The 20,906-nt window shown below is 43.3% G+C and overlaps 1 protein-coding gene across 1 annotated transcript in view; it reads left to right on the plus strand.

The window, feature by feature from the left end:
• The window catches only part of TRANK1 (tetratricopeptide repeat and ankyrin repeat containing 1), a 100,529-nt gene that overhangs the window by 37,703 nt on the left and 41,920 nt on the right, over nucleotides 1-20,906 (plus strand). Inside the window, exons 9-10 of the mRNA XM_045436633.1 lie at nucleotides 9,905-10,075; nucleotides 18,822-18,983. Of these exons, the coding sequence (XP_045292589.1) occupies nucleotides 9,905-10,075; nucleotides 18,822-18,983 (333 nt within the window). The remainder of the gene's footprint in view (nucleotides 1-9,904; nucleotides 10,076-18,821; nucleotides 18,984-20,906) is intronic.

Here is a 20,906-nt window from a genome sequence, read left to right on the forward strand (position 1 = left end):
TTTTTTTGGTGTAAATACAGCAAGACTTGGTGCCCCGAGTTTTGTTTTTAACGTAACCTATTTATCGTAAGTTTAAATGGCTATGTTGATCAACCATCTTGTAGCATTTCTAGACGTTCGACTACTGGCCCTTGTGGACTAGGGTGATCTGGTTCCAGCTAATGATAATGACCCTGGTAATTTATGGTTAACGTCTGTGTCTCCAATCACTGTGCTCTCCTTACACATCCCTCCTCTGAAAATGCTCCCCCCCACCCAAAAGTATTTCCAGACAGGACTTTGTAGTTTGCAAAGAAACGCAGCTCCAAGTCTCCTGAAATCCAGGTGGTTTGCGCAGTGTGGGGTGTTTTACACGCATGGAGCGCCTCGGGTGCCAACTCTCTGCATTGATAACTTGGCAAGCATTTCCTTTCCTGGGGCTTATACAAGGACTGTCCAGTACAAGCGTAATGAGAGCCACATATAATTTTAAATTTTCTGGTCGTCATATGAAAAAGTAAAGGCAAAATAAGTGAAACTAATTTTCGTCATGTATGTTATTTAACCCATCTATCCGATGTGCGTTATCCAATAGATGTTACTTAGCCCATCCAATATATGTTTATATATATTTAGCCTATGTATTTAGCCAATATATATAGCCTATATATATATATAGGCCAGTTACTTAGTCTATCCAATAGATGTTATTTAGCCCATCCAATATATGTTTATATATATTTAGCCTATGTAGTTAGCCAATATATATAGCCTACATATATATAAGCCAGTATATTTAGCCTATCCAATGTATGTTATTTAGCCCATCTATCCAGCATATGATCGCTCACATCTCAGTGCAGACTAGCCACATCTCAAGTGCTCAGTAGCCATCTGTGCCTCACGGCTGCCATATGGAACGGCACAACTTTATACTGTTTCTTACAAAGGCAGAAACCTTCCGGACTTTCTGCAACATGGGAGAATAAGCACGTGAAGTAAAGAGACGCTCCTTTCTCCTTGCAGGTGTAAACATGGGCTGTCCCCCGGGCATTGCCAAATGAGGCTTCACTACTCTTGCAGGATGCTTCTCTTTTTTCATCAAAGAAGCTTTTTTTTTTTTATAAAAATCTTCAATTTCAACTAATTTTAGACATACAGAAAAGAGGCAAAAATAGTTCAGAGAGTTTCTGTATACCTTCCCCCAGCTTCCCTTAATCTTAGCATGTTACGTGTCAGAGTTTGATTATCAAAATCAAGAAGTGAATTTTGACAGAATGCTATCAACATACACAGACCTCATGCGAATTTCACCCCTGTTTTCATGAATGACCTTTTTCCGTTCGGAGACCTGTACCTCACTTCCTTGTCGGGGCTCCCTAGTATCCTCCAGTCTTTGACAGTTCCTTGGGCTTCTGTTACCTTGACCCTTTTGAGGAGTACTGGTCAGTCGTTTTGTAGATGGTCTATCAGTTTCAGTTTGTTTGATGCTTTCTCATCATTGGAATAAAGTCAAGCATTTTTGGTAAGAATTCTACAGAAATAATTTTGTGTTCTTCTCAGCATTATATCCAGGAGTTCGTGATGGCAATATGCCCTGTGACGTTAGCCTTGATTGGCTGGTTAAGTTGTGATCTGTGGGACTTCTCCATTGTGAAGTTACCGTCTTTCCTTTCATAGTTGTTAAATACCTTGTAGGAGATAATGTGAACTCTCCAAATACCATCTATGCAAATACTGTTTCCCTTTAAACTTTTGCACACTAATTTTAGTATCCATTGGTGGATCTTATCAGCATCAACTATTACTGTGACCTTTGGTTAATGTTGATTTTTAATTTTCTTCTTTTCTTCTACATTACTTGGGATTGTGTTGCAATGAAGAGCTATCCCTTCGATATATGTATGTATGTGTATTTTAATATGGACTCATGGATATTTATTCTATGGGATAAAATCTAATACTATCATTATTTATTTTGTTGCCCAAGTTGTTCCAGCTGTGGCCATGAGGCACTCTTTCCTTCAGATTGGCTTCTGTGTTCCTTTGACGAGCCCTATCATACCTCTGATTGCAGACCAACACCATGGTCATTTAGCCTTTTAAAATTTGTGACCTCTCTCTTCTACAATATATTTACTTATGTGCTCACTTTTATGAGTTTCAGACCTGCTATCCCATGCCTCTTTGAGAAACACATCCACTAACTAGATTTATGTTTATGTTCATTTTATGTTCGTCTGTGTTCAGTTCTTTTTGTCTTCAACTTTACGGCATCCAGTGAAGATAGTAAGTTCTTTTCCTCCCCACCTTATTCACTGTAGGTATGCTGCTCATTTGTAGTACCCTGAGGATTATTTTTTCAGTGTTTGCATTTCATTTTAGGGTTCTTCTCATGTCCTGATTGGTTTTGTTTACGTTTTGGTATGTGAAAGGCACATATGTGAAACATTATTATGGTTCTAGGAGTCTGAACTTTACAAAAAGATATACTCAGAGAAGGGTCATTTCCTCCTCCTCTCTTGACACCCTCAGTTCCCAATTCCCCCCTTCTTTCTGCCCCTCTCCCATCCGCTCCCTGTAAGCGATCAGTTTCTTTTATATCAGGCCTATTTTCTCTGGATTCCCTTTGCAGTGATGGGCAGATACACGTGTATTTTCTTACATCTCCTTTTTTACATGGAGGGTCCCCTTCTACAGATATTGTTTGGCACCTGGCTTTTTTTTTTCCATTAACAGTTATGTCCTGCAGGTCACCCCATATCGTAAGTGCATATTTAGTTCTGTTAGATATCGTCAGATTTCCATCTGGAAGGACTGTGTCAATTTGCACAACTACCTGCCATGTATGCATCTTTCCCCACAGATTCACCAACAGAATTTTTTGTCGGATTTCTAAATTTCTTCTGGTCTGAGAGGTAAAAATTGGTATCTCAAGGTTGTTTACCTTCTAATTATGTATGACTTTGGATGTTGAAAAATACATTTGAGAACCATTTATACACACACACACACACACACACACACACACACACACATATACACACACATATATACACACACATACTTTTTTTTTTTTGGTGAGTTACATGTTCATGTCTGTTTCCCCTTTTTCCATAGAGTTTTTGGTCTTTTGCCCTCAATTTTTAAGAATTCTTTGTTCATTAGCTCTTTGTCTATGGTATAAGTTATGAATTTTTTTCTCCCAGTTTTTCAGTTGTCTTCTGCCTTCTTTTTTGTCATGCAAATTTGATTCTTTTTATGTAGTCAAATTTATTGATCTATTGATTTCTTGCTTCTGTATTTGGTGTCAGAGTTAGAAAATCTTTACCTGCATCAAAGTTAAAGACTTCTGTTTTTTTCTAGTACCTGTATGGTCTCTTTATTTTTTTTTTTTAAGTTTTTTTTTTTTCTATTTATTTGAGAGAGAGAGCATGAGTGGGGGCAGGTCAGAATGAGAGGGAGAGAGAATCCACACTCTTAGCATGGAGCACAACGCGAGGCTCAATCCCACGACCACGAAATCATGACCTGAGCTGAAATCAAGACTCAGATGCTTAACTGACTGAGCCAGCCAGGTGCCTGGTTTCCTTTTTGACATTTAGATCCTTGGTCCATTGAAGTTTCATGCAGAGATCTAGTTTTACCATTTTCCAGATGTCCACTTATTTGTCTCAGCATTATTTATTTATTTTATTTAGTTTTCAGCATCATTTATTTATTTTTTTTTATTTTTTTAATTTTTTTTTTTCAACGTTTATTTATTTTTGGGACAGAGAGAGACAGAGCATGAACGGGGGAGGGGCAGAGAGAGAGGGAGACACAGAATCGGAAACAGGCTCCAGGCTCTGAGCCATCAGCCCAGAGCCCGACGCGGGGCTCGAACTCACGGACCGCGAGATCGTGACCTGGCTGAAGTTGGACGCTTAACCGACTGCGCCACCCAGGCGCCCCTGGCATCATTTATTTTTAAAGTGTGCAAGACCTCAGGGATTTGAGATGCCACTGATTCTGAACTTTCCTGGTCTACTAGTCTCTTTGCCTGTTGATAGAGGCTTCTTTGAATCACCTTTCCAAAACTGGTTTAAAAATTAAAAGTACACTTCACACCAAGATGGCTGAGATACAAAAAGATGACAGGAACTTATTGACGAGGATGTGGAAAAATTGGGAATAAGAAATGGCGCACCTCCTTTGCAGAAAAGTCTGGCAGTATTCACATCACCATATGATCTGGCAATGTTACCCCTAGGTATATGCCTCATGGAAATGAAAACGTATTCCAACAAAAACTTGCCCGTGAAGGTTTATAGCAGCCTTATGGGATAAGAGCCAAAATAGTGCAGGCAACCCAAATCTCCATCAATTGCTGAATGGACAAAAAAAGGCAGTACATCCATACAGGGCAATATTATTCAGCCATAAAAAAGCAGGAAATAGGGGCGCCTGGGTGGCGCAGTCGGTTGGGCGTCCGACTTCAGCCAGGTCACGATCTCGCGGTCCGTGAGTTCGAGCCCCGCGTCGGGCTCTGGGCTGATGGCTCAGAGCCTGGAGCCTGTTTCCGATTCTGTGTCTCCCTCTCTCTCTGCCCCTCCCCCGTTCATGCTCTGTCTCTCTCTGTCCCAAAAATAAATAAAAAACGTTGAAAAAAAAATTAAAAAAAAAAAAAAGCAGGAAATATTGATACATGCTACAACATGGATGAACCTTGAAACATTATGCTGAGTTTGAGCCCCGCGTCGGGCTCTGGGCTGACAGCTCAGAGCCTGGAGCCTGTTTCAGATTCTGTCTCCCTCTCTCTCTGCCCCTCCCCCTCTCATGCTCTGTCTCTCTCTGTCTCAGAAATAAATAAACATTAAAAAAAAAAAGAAACATTATGCTGAGTAAAAGAAACCAGACACAAAAGACCACATACTGCACGATCGCATTTATATGAAATGTCCGGAATAAGGAAATCCCTAGAGACAGAATCAGATTCCACGTTGCCCCTGGGGGTGGGACAGGGGAAATATGGAGTGACTGCTAATGCATATAAGGTTTCTTTTTGGGGGGATGAAATGTTTTGGAACTGGGTAGTGGTGATGGTTACACAACTTCATAAATACACAGAAACCCACTAAATTGTACACTTTAAAAAGGATGAATTTTATGGTATGTTCAATCAAAAAATATTTTAATGGGCACATGGGTGGCTCAGTCGGTTGGGCGGCCGACTTCGGCTCAGGTCATGATCTCACGGCTCGTGAGTTCGAGCCCTGCACCGCACTCTGTGCTGATAGCTCAGAGCCTGGAGCCTGCTTCAGATTCTGTGTCTCTCTGCCTCTCTCCCACTCACACTCTGTCTCTCTTTCAAGAATAAATAAACATTTAAAAAAATTTAAAAAATATTTTAAAGCAAAAAAGAAAATTGAAAGGCATGCTCTTGGTTAAAAAGAAATCCAAACATTTAAAAAAAGATATGTGATCAAAAGTAAATTCTCTTTCACAGAGTCAGCTACCAAGCATTTTTTCGTGAGTCTTGCCGGGATATATACATGTGTGTACCTGTGTGTGCGTGTGCGTGTGTGTGTGTGTGTGTGTATCCAATTTTTATTTTCCTGCTTTAAATATGAATGTGGGCATACTCTACATTTTATTGAGTAACTTGCTTTTTCCCTGAACAATAATCTTGGCCATTTTCCCCTAAAGTAACTGCATAGCTATTTCATTTTTTTTTTTTTAACAGCTCACAGTTTTTTCTGACATGGCTATACTTCACTGATAGGTGTGTAAATGGTTTTCAGTTATTTTGCTACCGAAAATAAAGCTCAGAGAATATTTTCCTACATACATCTTTGTGCACTGGTAAGAATGTATCTGTAGGATTATCTCCTAGTTGAGGGATTGTTTGTTCAAAGAATTGTACATTTTATTTATTTGGATGACTCTCATTTTATTTAAATTTTAAATAGATTACATTCACAACTCAAAAGATACAAAAAGTATTGAGAGTCTTTGTCCTTTAGCCTTAGAAACCCATGGTACCAATATCTTATGATTTTTTCCTACAAATATTCTATGAATAGAATAATGAATAATAATGAATATATAATAATGAATAATAATAATGAATAAATAAAAACATATGTGCAACTTTAGGATGTTAGCATATTGGTATGTATCTGGCTTTTGAAAGCTATTGCTAGTTTGAACCCCAGAAAGGTTGCCCCAACAGTGTATGAGTTATCTCCACTTTTAATACTTTTTTGATACATGGAGAGTCAAGAGCTCTCCAGCGACTTTAATGTGGCCTGAATTCCAAATTCACCATTTAAAATAATTGCAGCATCATCGAGCCTCTGAAATCATCAGTTCTGTCGGCATTTTGGTGGGTGGCGGTTGTTACCATGGTCTTCTTGGCTCTGGATCAAGGTGGTTTGGGAGGCCCAGGAATACAGTCTCAGGGAATTACCAGAGCCCGGCAGCAGCAGGACCCAAAGCCTAGAAACGGTCATCTCCTACAACTGACATCAAGCCAGGCCAGGAGTGGTTGCACTGGACTTGGTTATAAGCTGCAGACGCTCCAACTGGCTTTGGCAAGAAAGGGGATTTATTGGCTCATGTGACTCAAGAGCCCAGAGTTGGGTCCAGGTACTCCAAAGGTGTTTTCAAGAATCTTTCTACCTCTCAGCTCTGCTTTCTTCTGTGTTAGTTTCCTTCTTAGGCAGGCTCTCTTTCAGGTGAAGCCACCGGATATTAAGTTTATCTCGTGCCTATTTGTCAATCGCAGCCAGAGAGGATACCTCCCGTATTTCAGCTCAAGTCCTAGGAAGGAGTCTTGGTGACTTGACGTTGGTCACATGCCCTCCATGGACCAATCAGTAGAGCCAGAAGGATGGGATGATCTTATTGGCTAGCTCTTGGTGAGGCATTTTCCCCGGAGCTGGGGCTGGGGCAGAGCTCCGGGATGGAATGATCTGATTGTCCAGACCCCGATCAGGCGTTTGCCCCTGGATCTGGGGCTGGGGCTGGGGTTGGTTGGGGTCGGAGCTGGGGCCCCGGCCGACGCCGGGGCTGCGGCCGTTGTGGAGGATGTCATGGTGGTAGAATGTGTATCTGTCTGGTGTTCACTCACATCAAGTCAGGTAGGCTGGAAAAGGTGCTTCTCAAAGGAAAACTGGGCTCTTGTTATCAGGAAAAAGGGTAACGGGTGCTAGTCAAGTAAAAAAAAAAAAAGCCTAGTGTGTCTTCAAATTTTGCTTCTTTATCTCCTTCAAGACTTGAAAACCTATGCACTTTACATGTTTTCATGTTGACATCTAGAATTTTTTATCTGTGAGTCAAAAATGTGTAAGAAAAGGTAATTTTCAGAATTGTGTACACAGATATTTTAAAATACACCTATTCTCTCTCTTTCATTTGCATATACTAGAATATAAATGCTACAGCAATTTTGATGTCCTCTAACATCTGTGTAAAAAATTATGGACCAGCTCTTTAGTAGCCAAAAATATCAAACTGTTCATTCATTTTTTGGGGGGATCATATCTCTCGTTTACTTTTCAGAGAGAAGTTTACCCTAATATAATCTATGCCTGAAAGTCTCATCAGCCATCCAGTGATCTTCTGGAACAAAAATACTTATATGGCTTTAGATTAAAAAAAAAAAAAATTTCTTTTCCTGTGATTTAAAACTCTAGAGTTAGTCTCTTTTCTAGATTTAATTATTACAAAATTGCTACTCCAGATATCATCAAAGCCACAGCACTCTATTAAAATCTTCTGTAACTAATTATTACAGAGAAAAATAATAATTTCAGAGGACAGTAAGGGGGGTAGCCTGTAGTTCCTTCGAAAAGAGTCATCTGGCGGTCACCTGCTTCTCCCTTCTGTTGATACTCTGCGGGCCAGGAATTGTCACCTCCTTGGGGCAGTACATGAATTCGCGGTTAGTTCTCTAGGCTGTGTAGCAGATCCCTGTAAATGTAGTGGCTCAAAACAGCTCAGTTCTGTAGGACAGTCGTCTGATATGACGTGACTGAGTTTTCTACTCGGTGTCCCCTGAGGCTGGTGTCAAGGTACTGACGGGGCTTTGTTCTCATCTGGAATTCCGGGCCCTCTTTCGGGGTCACACGGTGGTGGCAGAAGCCAGTGCCCTGCGGTTGTAGGACTGAGGTTCTCGTTCCCTTGCTGGCTGGCAGCCAGAGGCTGCGTCAGCCTCTACAGGCCCCACACGTTCTTTGTCATGTGCCCCCCCACCCCCTCCAAAGCCAGCAGGGGAGAATTTCTTTTGTGCATCACACCCCTCTCGTATTTTAATTCTTTACCCTCTTCCTGACCTGTATACCTTTGACCTTTATGTAGTTCAGGCGGTTAGATCAGGATAATCTCCATATCTTCAGGTCAAGTGCTTTGGGGCCTTGATTACCTGTGCGAAGTCTCATCACATTTTGACGTTTAAAAATTTTTTAAATGTTTGTTTATTTTCAAGACAGAGACAGAGACAGAGACAGAGACAGAGACAGAGAGTAAGCAGGGGAGGGGCAGAGAGGGAGACATAGAATCCGAAGCAGGCTCCAGGCTCTGAGTGGTCAGCACAGAGCCCGATGTGGGGCTCGAACTCCCGGACCATGAGATCATGACCTGAGCCGAAGTCGGATGCTCAACCGACTGAGCCACCCAGGCACCCCTGATGTTTGTTTATTTTTGAGAGAGAGAGAGAGACAGACAGGGCATGAACAGGGGAGGGCCAGAAAGAGAGGGAGACGCAAAATCCGAAGCAGGCTCCAGGCTCTGAGCTGTCAGTACAGAGCCTGACACGGGGCTCGAACTCCCGGACCGAGAGATCATGACCTGAGCCGAAGTCGGACGCTTAATTCCCTGAGCCACCCAGGCGCCCCATTACATTTATTCATTTTTGAGAGAGAGACAGAGCACAAGCGGAGGAGGGGCAGAGAGAGAGGGAGACCCAGAACCCGAAGCAGGCTCCAGGCTCTGAGCTGTCAGCACAGAGCCCGACGCGGGGCTCGAACCCACAAACTGCGTGCTGATCGATTGTGCCAGTGCAGCTGGGCAGTTGGGGGCTATCTTAGAATTCTGCTTGCCCCAGTGAGATCCTTGATGGGTAAGACGTTTGACTTTGTAATTTTGTCTCATTTTTGTGAATGGGAGAAGGGCAGTTGTGACTGGGGACATGGGAAAAGGGGGCTCCGTGAACAGGACGATGCCTGGATAGGTGCCTTGTCAAGGTGGTGAATTTTAGGAAAACATGGGCTTGGAAGTTGGGGATCAGGCGTTGATTTGCTTAACTCTCTGTGCCCACATAAGTCTTTGTACCCCCAGGGCTACACCCGTTCCATTCGGAAACCTGTTGCATCCGTGAACACAGAGGCACCTTGGTGCTCGGCAAATAGATATGTCAAAGCAGCGAATGGAGCTGGCAGCCATTGGGTTGGGACTGGGAGGGTGGAAACGGTGACAACAAAAAGACCCTGATGCGAAAGCAATTGCCACTTTCTTCTATCCCCAGACAGGCTTTTTTTTTTTTTCCCCTTTTTTTTTTCTGGAAGAATATTCTGTTTCCCCTCTAGGGAATAAAGAAATCTGAAGTCACAGCTTGCTGTTATCCTTACAGCTGTAACTGTTGCTTAGTAACCAGATCCCCCCTCTCCTTGTGTGTTGCCAAGGAGAGGGGAGAAAGGTAGAGAGGAGAGCACTTCTGAACCTCTTCAAAGCTATTGTCCTACCCACTCCACACAGGACTTCTCGCTTCTGGGAGTTGGGTGGATTGCCCAAGGCCAGCAGTTAAGATTCTAGAAGCAGAGGGACCTTGGTCTCCTTGCCCCAGGCTGCTTGGGCAGGGAACTGGGAGGAAGAGCCTTCATGGGGACGTCTCCTTATAGAAGGAACCTCGACAATCCCCTGTTGTCGTTTTGGCCTGCTCTAGCACAAACAGAGGACGTACAGATGCTCCTGAGCTTTGGGGCAGACCCCACCTTGCTGGATCGACAGTCCCGGTCTGCCATGGATGTCCTGAAGAGGAATAAGAACTTCAAAGCCATCGAGAAAATCAACAGTCACTTGGAAAAGCTGGCCACATGTTCCAAGGACCTATCAGGTACAGCTTCCGGTGAAATAACTTTTGGGGGGGGGGGGTGGGTGCTAAAACTGGGTCTGTGATATTAGATGCAAATCACTTTATACTTTCTTAGTATATGATGATGGAGGTGAGACCCCTCAACTTGGGAAAACTTGTTTGCCTGTTTGGAAAGATACAGTAAGACAACTCTTCCTTACAGAGTGTCTGTGACATTCTGGTAACTTTGCTAGGTCCGCCTTTGGGCGGTATAGGTGACTTTTTTTTTCCATGCATGCACACAGTGAAAAAAAAAAAAATTCATACAAAACAGGAGATAACAAAAATGAAGCCTACTCCCCAGAAGCAACTACAGCCAACAGTTTAAAATACATTCGTATCTCTTAAACACATATGGTTTATCGGTATGGGACAGCATCTATTGACTGGCTGCTGTATCCAACGAAATGCAACAAGTTAGCCCTAATTGTTGTATTTTGCCTAGTAATGTTATGTGCGTCGTTTACATTCTGCTCCTTACCGCTGAGTTTTCTGTGCTTCATCCACAGATGAATTCTAGAAATGGAATTCTAGTAAATGGTATTTACATGGTAGTGTGATTATGTAAATGATTATGTAAATTATGTTCTGCAACTGGTAGCCTAGCGGAAGCCGTAGAAAAGAATCACCAAATGTCCCGAAAACTTTGCTCTTTAATTGTGATACTATTTAAGCGTCCCGGTTTAACAAAACGTATACATTGTTGTGTGGATGTGTGTATTTTTCCTGGAGGGAGACATGGATAGTAGACTCATGGAGTTTTTTGAAAATGTCTCTATGTCGTCCTTATATTGGCTGAGTATAGGCAGTGTCTTCTTGAACATAGGTATTGTGTTTTGTCGATTCTAAATTGCAATTTCCCCCCCACATTTTAACGTCTTTAAAATCGGAGTGTGTTTCACATGTGGCATGTCGATTTGAGGGCAGCTGTTTCTGGTGTGTCCGTCAGTGCGTGGGGTCTTAGATTGATAGAATATTCTGTAAAACCTTGTTCCTCCCAACTTTGGGGAAACCGTGTCATTGTCTTCTAGCCTCCATTTGCTACTGATTAGAAATCTGATGTCAGTCTCGTTTACTTTCCCTTCTAGGACTTTCTCTGTCCTTCAAGTTTTGAAATGTCCCTGGGATATTTCTAGGCGTGGGCCCTTTTTCGTTCTTTCCGCTTGGCTCTTGTTGGCCCCTTTCAATCTAGCTTTTTTTAGCACAGGCAAATTTATCTTTTAGCATTTTGTTCCCCTCCGATGCCTTTTTGGTGCTACCATTAAATGGCTGTGCTTCCTGAATTTATAACACGTCTCTCTATTTTTCCCAAATGTTTTCTAGGTGCTTTTTCTTCCCAGATCTTTAACTTGGTCTCCAGCATTTCTTTTATAACTCAGTTCGCCCTTTGCATATTTTAATTTGGAAACTCAGTTTTAATTTCTAGCAACTCTTGTTCTCTGATTCTTTCTTATCTATGGCAGCTCGTGCTTGTTCCGCATTCGCGCCTGTTCTTGAATGGCATTTGAGAATATTGCAAATTTCAGGGCGTCTGTGTGGCTCAGTTGGTGAAGCATCTGACTTTGGCTCAGGTTATGATCTTGCACTTCATGAGTTCGAGCCTCGTGTCGGGCTCTCTGCTGTCATTGCAGAGCCCGCTTTGGGTCCTCTCTCTCTCTTTCTCTCTCTCTCTCTCTCTCTCTCCCCCTCCCCACTGCCCCTCTTAAAAGCAAATAAGCATTAAAAAAAAAAAAAGAATATCAAGAATTTCTTTCCTAAAAGAATGTCCTCCTCTCTTCTCTGAATTATTTGTTTCTTTGGCGGTTAGTAGATTCATTTTCTTATTTGTCTTTTGTGCTATTGCTCTTCCTTTTTTTTAAATAACAAAAATTTTTTTAATGTTTATTTTTGAGAGAGAAAGACAGTGTGCGAACAGGGGAGGGGCAGAGAGAGAGGGAGACACAGAATCCGAAGCGGGCTCCAGGCTGTCAGTGCAGAGCCCGACGCGGGGCTCAAACTCACGAACCCCTGAGATTGTGACCTGAGTCGAAGTCGGAAACTCAACCAACCGAGCCCCGCTGCCCCGCCCCCGGTGCCCTGCTATTGTTCTTCCTTAATTATCTTCTGATCTTTGGATGGTTTTTGTGCATGAATGAAGAACTAGACTGACTAATCCTCAATAGATGGTTAGTGTGTGTTTCCTGAAGTTATCTGGATGTGTTTCCCCTGGAAACACTGCCCCCCCCCCCCCCCCCCGGAGTGGGTAAGTAGGTGACAAGGTGAAGGAAGCCCGTTGGAACCAAAGGCAGTGGGACAGGCGAGGTCATCGCAATTGCCAGGGTCCAGAAGGTTTTATTTGGGGAAGAAACTGCTTTTCATTTAATATCCCTGTGCCCCTCATTGCCCCATGTTTTTATTTTCATGTAATTGTTTAAAATATCTTCTGTTGTTTCCATGAGATCGTGGGAATGAGGGGACTGAAGTGTATTTGCAGAGTCCTCTGTTTCTCATAAATGATCTTTTAAAGCTGTGACATATCATGTTTAGTTTTTATTTTTTTTATTTATTATTATTTTTAAATATAATTTATTGTCAAATTGGCTTACATACAGCACCCAGTGCTCATCCCAACAAGTGCCCTGCTCAATGCCCATCACCCGTTTTCCCCTCTCTCCTACCTGCCCCCCCACCCCCCATCCACCCTCAGTTTGTTCATGTTTCGTTGTTAAATGGTTTTGTGATTTCTTCTGTAAGGTAGCGTAATTAACAAATCATTGTGAATTCTTTCCTGAGAGGTTTATGTCTATAATCTCAGCTTCGGGATGGTTTCTACTGTTTGAGAAATTGACACTAACCAAACAGATTTCTTTGCCAGTGAATTTCCAGGCTTTAAAATAACAACAAAAAAGGACCACCTGTTGATGGTAGAAAATGGCTGATTTGTTTGCAGATTTTTCACTTATGTTTAATTTTGTGTTTGCAATTAATTCTAACCCTAATTCTTAGAATACTGTATATGTGTGTATGTATGCTATATTTAGGGCTACAGATGTTAGCATTAAGTCATTCATTTTTGTTTAGTTTTTAAAGTTTTGATTTTTTCAAGTTTTGTTTTGTTTTGTTTTGTAGACTAGAATCTTTGAATATCTGCTAATCCTAAAAGCATCTCAGTTTCTGAGACAGGGTCTTGTTCTCCTTTCCTCTCTCTCCACCTTCACCAACTAAATTTGTGGCTTAGGTTTGGAACTGGGAGAAGAGATTCAGTAGAATAGCAGCCAGTTCCCTTCTTACCTGTTAGAATTCAATTATACTCTCATGGGAAGAAAAGCACATTCAAGAGGAATGTGCCTTGTTCCAAGCCTGCCATTTGTCTCACTGAGTAGTTTGTGATGACAGTGGATGCCGTGAAACCTACAGCCTACGTTGGTAAGCTTATCGGATATTACTTTAAAGTTTTCCGGACCGTCAACCACGAATTTTTTCTTGCCGTGTAGAAGAGTGTTGAAAGACCACAGGGAAACCCTGAGTCAAAAAAGGCAAAAGAAACTGATAGATAGAAATCGGAGAAGAGGAGGATGACAGTGGTCAGGACGAGCTAGCGAGTTGGAGTCTTCTGGTAGTGTATTTCCCAAAGACTCCGAGCAGTGGAACCCTTGTAGAAGTCGTTGGAATATGATGTCTGTATTGAACATCATTGAGCATCAATACGGCTGTGTAGAGTGGTGTGCGTAAATTTCATTTCTAAGATTTTTGCCAGTTGCACTAACATCTAAGGTGGGGTTCGGGAATCTTTGTAGACGAGTACCATGCAATATAATTTTCTGTAGTGATGTAAATGTTCTATATCTGCTCTGTCTCATGTGATAGCCTCTGGTCACATACGGCTAGTGAGCACTTGAAATGTGTGACCCATGCAACAGAGGAACTGGAAATTTCATTTTATTTAATGCATTTTAATTCTACTTAATTAAGTTAGTGGCCATCGTGGTGGACAGTGTAGTTTTAGACTTCAGCCCCAGCGTGGTCTTTCTCACCAGCGTAGTAGTTGAGAAGACAGGCAGAGGGAGGGCCCAGGGCTATGGGCATAAAGGTAACTCTCCAGTCATAAAGATTAGGGTTTTATGGACTTTAATCCTTCCCCATCCTCACACATTAACGGGCTGGATGGAAACACACTATCTTTGGGAAGAGTGCTGCTAGAGAGTTGGGGACCCTTGCTCCTGACCTGAGTCCACGAACTTAATTGTTTTGTTTTTTACATCTGGGGTCCCAAGTAAAGCGCCTTCAAGACCCTAGCTTTTCGTACCCGGACGGACAATATTCTAATGTACAGAGTAGGGTACAAGAAGCTCTCACCCTCGGCTCATCCTGGGTGTCTCTGCGCCCGTTTTGATGATTATGGCGACAACGTCTTTGGAGAGGATGGCTTTTGCACCTAGGTGAGAAATAAAGGGTCTTCCTGAAGACTTCTGCTGTTCTGTAAACCAGAGCTTCTGATGTTAATGGGAGCCATTTGGGAGGCTGTTAAAATGCAGATTTTGATTCAGCAGGTTCTGGGCAGGACCTGAGATTTTGCAGTTCTTGCAAACTACCAGGGGAAGCTAGAGCCCATTTGGAGGAGCAAAGCTTTAGTCCTAGAGTCAGGGTTACATACAGCAGTCCCCCGCCCCATCTGCAGGGGACACGTCCCGAGACTCCCCGTGGACGCCCGCAACCGTGGACAGTACTGAACCCCAGATGTCCTATGTTTTTTCCTATTCATACATCCCTATGATAGAGTTTAATCAGGGCCCAGCAGGAGATTGAAAACAGTAACTCATATTAAATAGAACCGTTATAACAATCTAGACTGTAAGAAGATCTAGGTGAATGTGGTCTCTCTCGCTCTCTCAAAACACTTTATTTGTACTCTTCTGGCCCTTCTTGTGATGATGTGCGACGATAAAATGCCTGCCTGATGAGGCGACATGAGTCTGAGGTGGGCACTGCGACAGAGCCTTAGGGTACTACGGACCTTCTGACGATTTGTGAGCAGGAGCACCGGCTGTTTCTGGACTGCAGTCGACCGTCGACCGTGTAACTGAAACCTTGGCGAGGGACACTCTTAACTGCCTTTCCCTGCCTCTCACGGCCACCACCAGGTGGCGGCAGGCCCACCGCTCTGGCCGCCGTCGCTCTTCTCTCCTCAGGACCGGAGCCCTCATTTTCCTCATTTTCCTCATTTTGTACTATCTGATTCACTTAGAATGAGGACCATTCCAGGCCTCTGAGGCCTTCCCTCCAGGGCTCCAGTGGGAGCCAGCTGCGTTGTGTTGTGCACAGCACTCGGAGGACACGAGAAGCTTCTCTGTGTGTGTGTGGGCTTCCCCCGTAGACGGAACTTGGGGCTCAGAGGCCCTGGTTTCTCATCTTACCAGCCCTCAGCACCGAGATGGTGCCCCATTTTCATACATACAGGAATCGACCTAAAAGATGTTCCTGATATGTTTTCCTTATTAAAAAAGCAATGTATTCTTTTTAAAAATTTCACAAAGTATAGAAAAGGAAAACAAGAAAATGTTAATTTTCCATAAACTCACCTCCTTCCCCCCCCCCCCCCAATTAATATGTTTGTGATTTGGTCATTTAATCTTATTCCATGCTTTTAAGGTTATACATTTTTCTTTTCTTTTGTAAAAGTGAAATGAGTACATAAATTTAAATTGATAAAATGTGTGTACTAAAATTTAACCAGTTTTGCCTTTTTTAGCTTGAAAGAAGAATTTCAGGCAAAAGCGAAATCTCTTTCTGAAATGGTTTGTTTCTATGTTCTAACACTTCTGAGCACGATTGCAACTCCAGAAGATCTCTTTTCATCCTAAGTTTTGATTTAATTTAATTTTTTTCCAAAAATTTTTAAATGTTTATTTATTTTTAAGAGACAGAGAGAAACAGAGCATGAGTGGGGGAAGGACAGAGAGAGAGGGAGACACAGAATCCTAAGTAGGCTCCAGGCTCTGAGCTGTCCTCACAGAGCCCGATGTGGGGCCCGTGATATCGTGACCTGAGCCGAAGTCGGACACTTAACCGACCGAGCCACCCAGGCGCCCCCCCAACTTTTAATTTTAAATCTGCTTATGTATATATCTAGTAAACCTGATCATTGTAGAAAATTTGTAAAAACAGAGTTTTATGTAAAAACAAACATTTATTGTAATTATACTTTGGCATATTTTATCCAGTCTTTTTGTTGTTGTTATTCAGCACTTACATAATCATCTTAAAAAAAAATATGTGATTATAATGTATAAGCAACTTTATATTCTGATGTTTCTCTTGTCTCCTATTAAGCTTATGGAGAATTTAGAACAAAACAGATTCAGAGTAATAAGCAAGTCGCCTGTGTCTGCCCAGAAATACCATCATCAGTGTGTTAGCACCTTTCCTTTTATGTGTCTTTTTAAACAATTTTTTAAGTTTACTTATTTATTTTTGACAGGGAAAGAGAGAGAAAGAGAGAGCACGAGCTGACAGAGAGGCAGAGAGAGAGAGTCCCAAGCAGGTTCCGCACTGTCAGCACGGAGCCAGATGTGGGGCTCAAACTCACAGACCACGAGATCATGACCTGAGCGAAACCAAGAGTCGGACGCTTAGTCGACTGAACTGCCCAGGCGCCCCCTTTTACGCACCTTTACATTGTTGATATCATTCTCTGGTTTCTTTCCTGACATGTGGAATTTTCTCTGACCCACTGCTTGACTCTTCAGAACCACACAACCATGCGTTTATTATACAACCGCATCTAATTGTCTGTATTGTCAAGCTTAGTATATTTCTGTTCAGTTTCAAGAAGACTTTTATACTAATTTCCCTAGTGGAAGAATGATGTTCTAGAAAAGCTGTTAATGGCGTGAGGTCGGGCACACGAGACTGATGGAAGTTGCTCCTTTTCCAAGGGTCCTGTTGTTCTATGAATTTTCACTGTTTTCTGTGTGTTCGTTGGCATCTTAGGATGAACTTGGGAGGGCCGATCTGGGGGTGCTAGTCAGTCAGTGTCACACCACATACACGTTTCCTGGGTCTCTGGCTGAGGTGATGTAGCTCTTCCTTTGTCACGCGGTTTCCATTTCTTTTCCTGTGGAGGATGGTGCTAAAGTGGGTCTTGCTTCTGTCTGGCACCTGGAGGTCTCTTGAGTAGAGGTCAAAGTGCGTTTGTCCCCGATGTCAGTATGTATTGCTGTGTGTGTGTATGTGTGTGTGTTTCTGGTGCTCTGACTTGATGTGTTGAAAGGGGATCCAGGTGTGTGTCAGAAGGCACAGCAGGTAAGGTTGGAACTGTGCTTGGATCCTGGGTCCCTTTCAGCATTGTTGTGTGCTCCCTGACATGCTGTGCCTTCAGTCTGGGAAGCCAACACCCAAGGCTTGCTCTCAAGGAGACCAGCTTATGGAGCCAGTTTTGCTTGTGTTCCTTCCAACCAGGAGTGCTTGGGAATTTACACGCTCTCAGGGCAGCCGGTAGCCAGTGACACAGTGAGGTGAGCATTTGAAAGCCCGTCTCCCTGACTTCTCATGGGGACACCTGTTAGGAGTACTCACGTTGGAGCTCCCCTGTGGGTTCAGGCAAGGCCACCTGGCTTCCTCCCTGACCCCTAATCTGCTTCCCCCATTTCTCCGCTGGTCGCCTCCTTCATGAACAGCTTGCACACAAATCCTTGACTCGGGGCCTGCTGCTGGGGAAGCTGATGAAGACAGGATGCTTTCAATCTTTTTCTCATTTTCAACTAGTTCATCTCTTTTAAAGCGTCCCTGCTCTATTAGAACATGACGTTGAATATTCGTTCGTCTCTGCACGATGTGATGGCCCTTGACGCCGTGGGCCAGGCCCTTTCCACTGGGTGTGAAAACACACATTCTATGTGCTCAGTAAGATTCCGCTGTAAGCACGAGCGCTTTCTGAGTATATCACCTGATAGCAAAATAAAACATTTGCCCTTTTCAACATTGTCTCTGCGGAGGTTTTCTAATCACGGCGACTTTCTCAAGTAAATGGAACCAAGGGGGTATTGTCTTCCATTCTCTGGCCAGAGAGGTGGCTCCTTCCTCTTGGCTTTTTCCTGCTTGCCAGTAAGACTCACGGGTGGCTGGGGTATGGTTGGATGTTACTGTGGTGCTAAGCCCTCCTCTTGCTGTCTTACTTCCCCGAACTGTTGTTATGTCAGTTATCTATAGCCATGTAACACATCGCTCCCCAAGCGTAGTCTCTTGAAGCAACCAGCATTTATTTCGCTCATGATTCTGTAGGTCAGTAGTTTAGGCTGGGCTGTTCTCGTAGCTTTAACTGAATTCCTCCAAGTGTCTGTGGACGTGCCGGTCTTGGCCAGGCCCTTTCACGTCTGTGGAGCCTCAGTTTGGACAGCTGGACTGATTCCTCTTTGTTCTATGCTGTCTCTTGTCCTCCCAAGGACGAGACTGGACCTATTCCCATGGCAGAGGCCTGGGTCTCAAGAGAGCAAATAGAACTAAGCCAGGCCTCTTGAGACCCCGCCTCAGAACGAGCATCAAAATCACACCCACTGCATTCTAGAAGTCCAGAAGCCAGGCCAGATGCCAGGGTGGGGAGGAGAAAAGGCTCCACCTCGTGATGGAAGGTGATGCGAAGTCACCTGGCAAAGCACGGGCGTACACGGAGGGGTGGAGAACTGGGGTGGTTTTTGCAACCTGCCACGGCTGTGGTCCCTGTATTCAGAAGCATCGTCTGCTTGTTTTGTAGGACTGACCAATGGTGATGGACCCACTAGTGAGACCGACACTTTCCGGAAGGCCACCGAGCAGCTGGTCAAGTACATGAACTCAGGAAACCAGCTGCTGCATAAAAACTTTCTGAAGCAAGAAGTTGTTCAAAGGTTCTTACGCCTCCTTTCTTCTCTGCAAGGTAATTTTGCTCGCAACGTTCGCTTGTGCCAAAGATGATTCATGCTCACTAAAACTCTTTTCTAGTATCCTTAAATTTTTTTAAACATTTATTTATTTTTGAGAGACAGAGAGAGACACAGCATAAGCAGGGGAGGGGCCGAGAGAGAAGGAGACACAGAATCCGAAGCAGGCTCCAGGCTCTGAGCCGTCAGCGCAGAGCCCGACGGGGGGCTCGAACCCGCAAACCGAGAGATCGTGACCTGAGCCGAGGTCAGATGCTTAACTGACTGAGCCACCCAGGTTCCCCCTGTTTCCTAATATCTTTAAAAAATTAATTAAAAAAAATAAAAGTGATGAGCTACATGTAAAACATTCCAACAGCACAGAACATTATTCGGTGGGAAGTCTAGATCATGCACCTTGAACTTTAGTCCCTAAATCCCATCCCCAGCATCAGCCTCTGTTTCTGGTTTATCATGTATCCTGCAACAGTTAGTTTTACATGTATGATCGTTTTTTAAATACCACAGATGTTTCTCTCTTCTATAGATAGTGGCTAATGTTGGGATATAAAGTTATTGTAGAATTGAATGTAATTTTTTTCATTAGGGGGAAATCAGGAAAGTTCTAGAAAAGAACTTCAGAGACACATTCTAGATAACTAGGGAAGATTCTAGAAACCCTAAGTAGGTGAAAGTTAGTACTTTTAAAATTGGCAGTCAGTATGGGCTGTAACACATTCACTTGGACCATCCAAAGGGCTGAGATTTCTTCCTTTTCCAGAGAATGCAGGAAGGAGTAGCCAGTGGAAGGAAAATGCTCTTCAGGGTATGCAGCAGACCTTTGTGTTTCAGGCTTGGAGTTTTGCATTTGAATCTTAACCTCTACCACTTACCGGATCTGTGGCCTTGGACCAATTATTTAACCTCAGGACCTTCGGTTTCCTCAACCCTGGTTAGTTAGGGTCCCTACCTGCTGAGATGATGGGTGTAGAGCACCTCGTCCAGGGTCCTGTTTTTCTCGTTTTCAAATGACTATTTTCAATATTAAAGTGAGTGTTTATTTTAGAAATCTTCGGGAAAGGTGGGAAGAAAAACCAGCAATGCACATTAAATTGCTCTTAATTTAGGTGACTCCTGATTTCTTCCCTTCTTCTCTTCCTCCCCGCTTTCTTACTGCCAGGATTGCCAGACAAACTGCAGAATGCCAGTTGAATTATAATTAACATTTTTTTTAATGTTTTATTTTATTTATTTTTTTTTAATTTTTTTTTTCAACGTTTATTTATTTATTTTTTGGGACAGAGAGAGACAGAGCATGAACGGGGGAGGGGCAGAGAGAGAGGGAGACACAGAATCGGAAACAGGCTCCAGGCTCTGAGCCATCAGCCCAGAGCCCGACGCGGGGCTCGAACTCACGGACCGCGAGATCGTGACCTGAGCTGAAGTCGGACACTTAACCGACTGCGCCACCCAGGCGCCCCTAATGTTTTATTTTATATTAGAGAGAGAGAGAGAGAGCGCGCACAAGCAGGGGAAGGGCAGAGAGATGGAGATAGTCTGAGCTGTCAGCACAGAGCCCGACACGGGGCTCGAAACTCACGAACTAACTGTGAGATCATGACCTGAGCAGAAGTTGGACGCTTAACCTACCGAGTCACCCTGGCGCCTCGAATTATAATTTTAGATAAACAATGAATATAGCTTAAGTGTGTCCCAAATAGTACGTGAAAGATTTAACTGGCATCTTATGTTTTTATTTGCTGAATCTGGCAATTTACTTACTGAGGACCTCTTTTAGAAGTTTCCCGTCCATGGGCTATACCAGCGTCATGAACTGGGATAACATTATCTTGTCTCTGATGGAATACATCAAGAGATCAGATGGAAATACTTGGCATCTCGTGATGTGAAATTAGGAATTGAGGGTTAAACCATCCTCT

The sequence above is a fragment of the Leopardus geoffroyi genome, chromosome C2 (assembly GCF_018350155.1).
Source record: "Leopardus geoffroyi isolate Oge1 chromosome C2, O.geoffroyi_Oge1_pat1.0, whole genome shotgun sequence".
In the NCBI taxonomy this organism is placed as follows: domain Eukaryota; kingdom Metazoa; phylum Chordata; class Mammalia; order Carnivora; family Felidae; genus Leopardus; species Leopardus geoffroyi.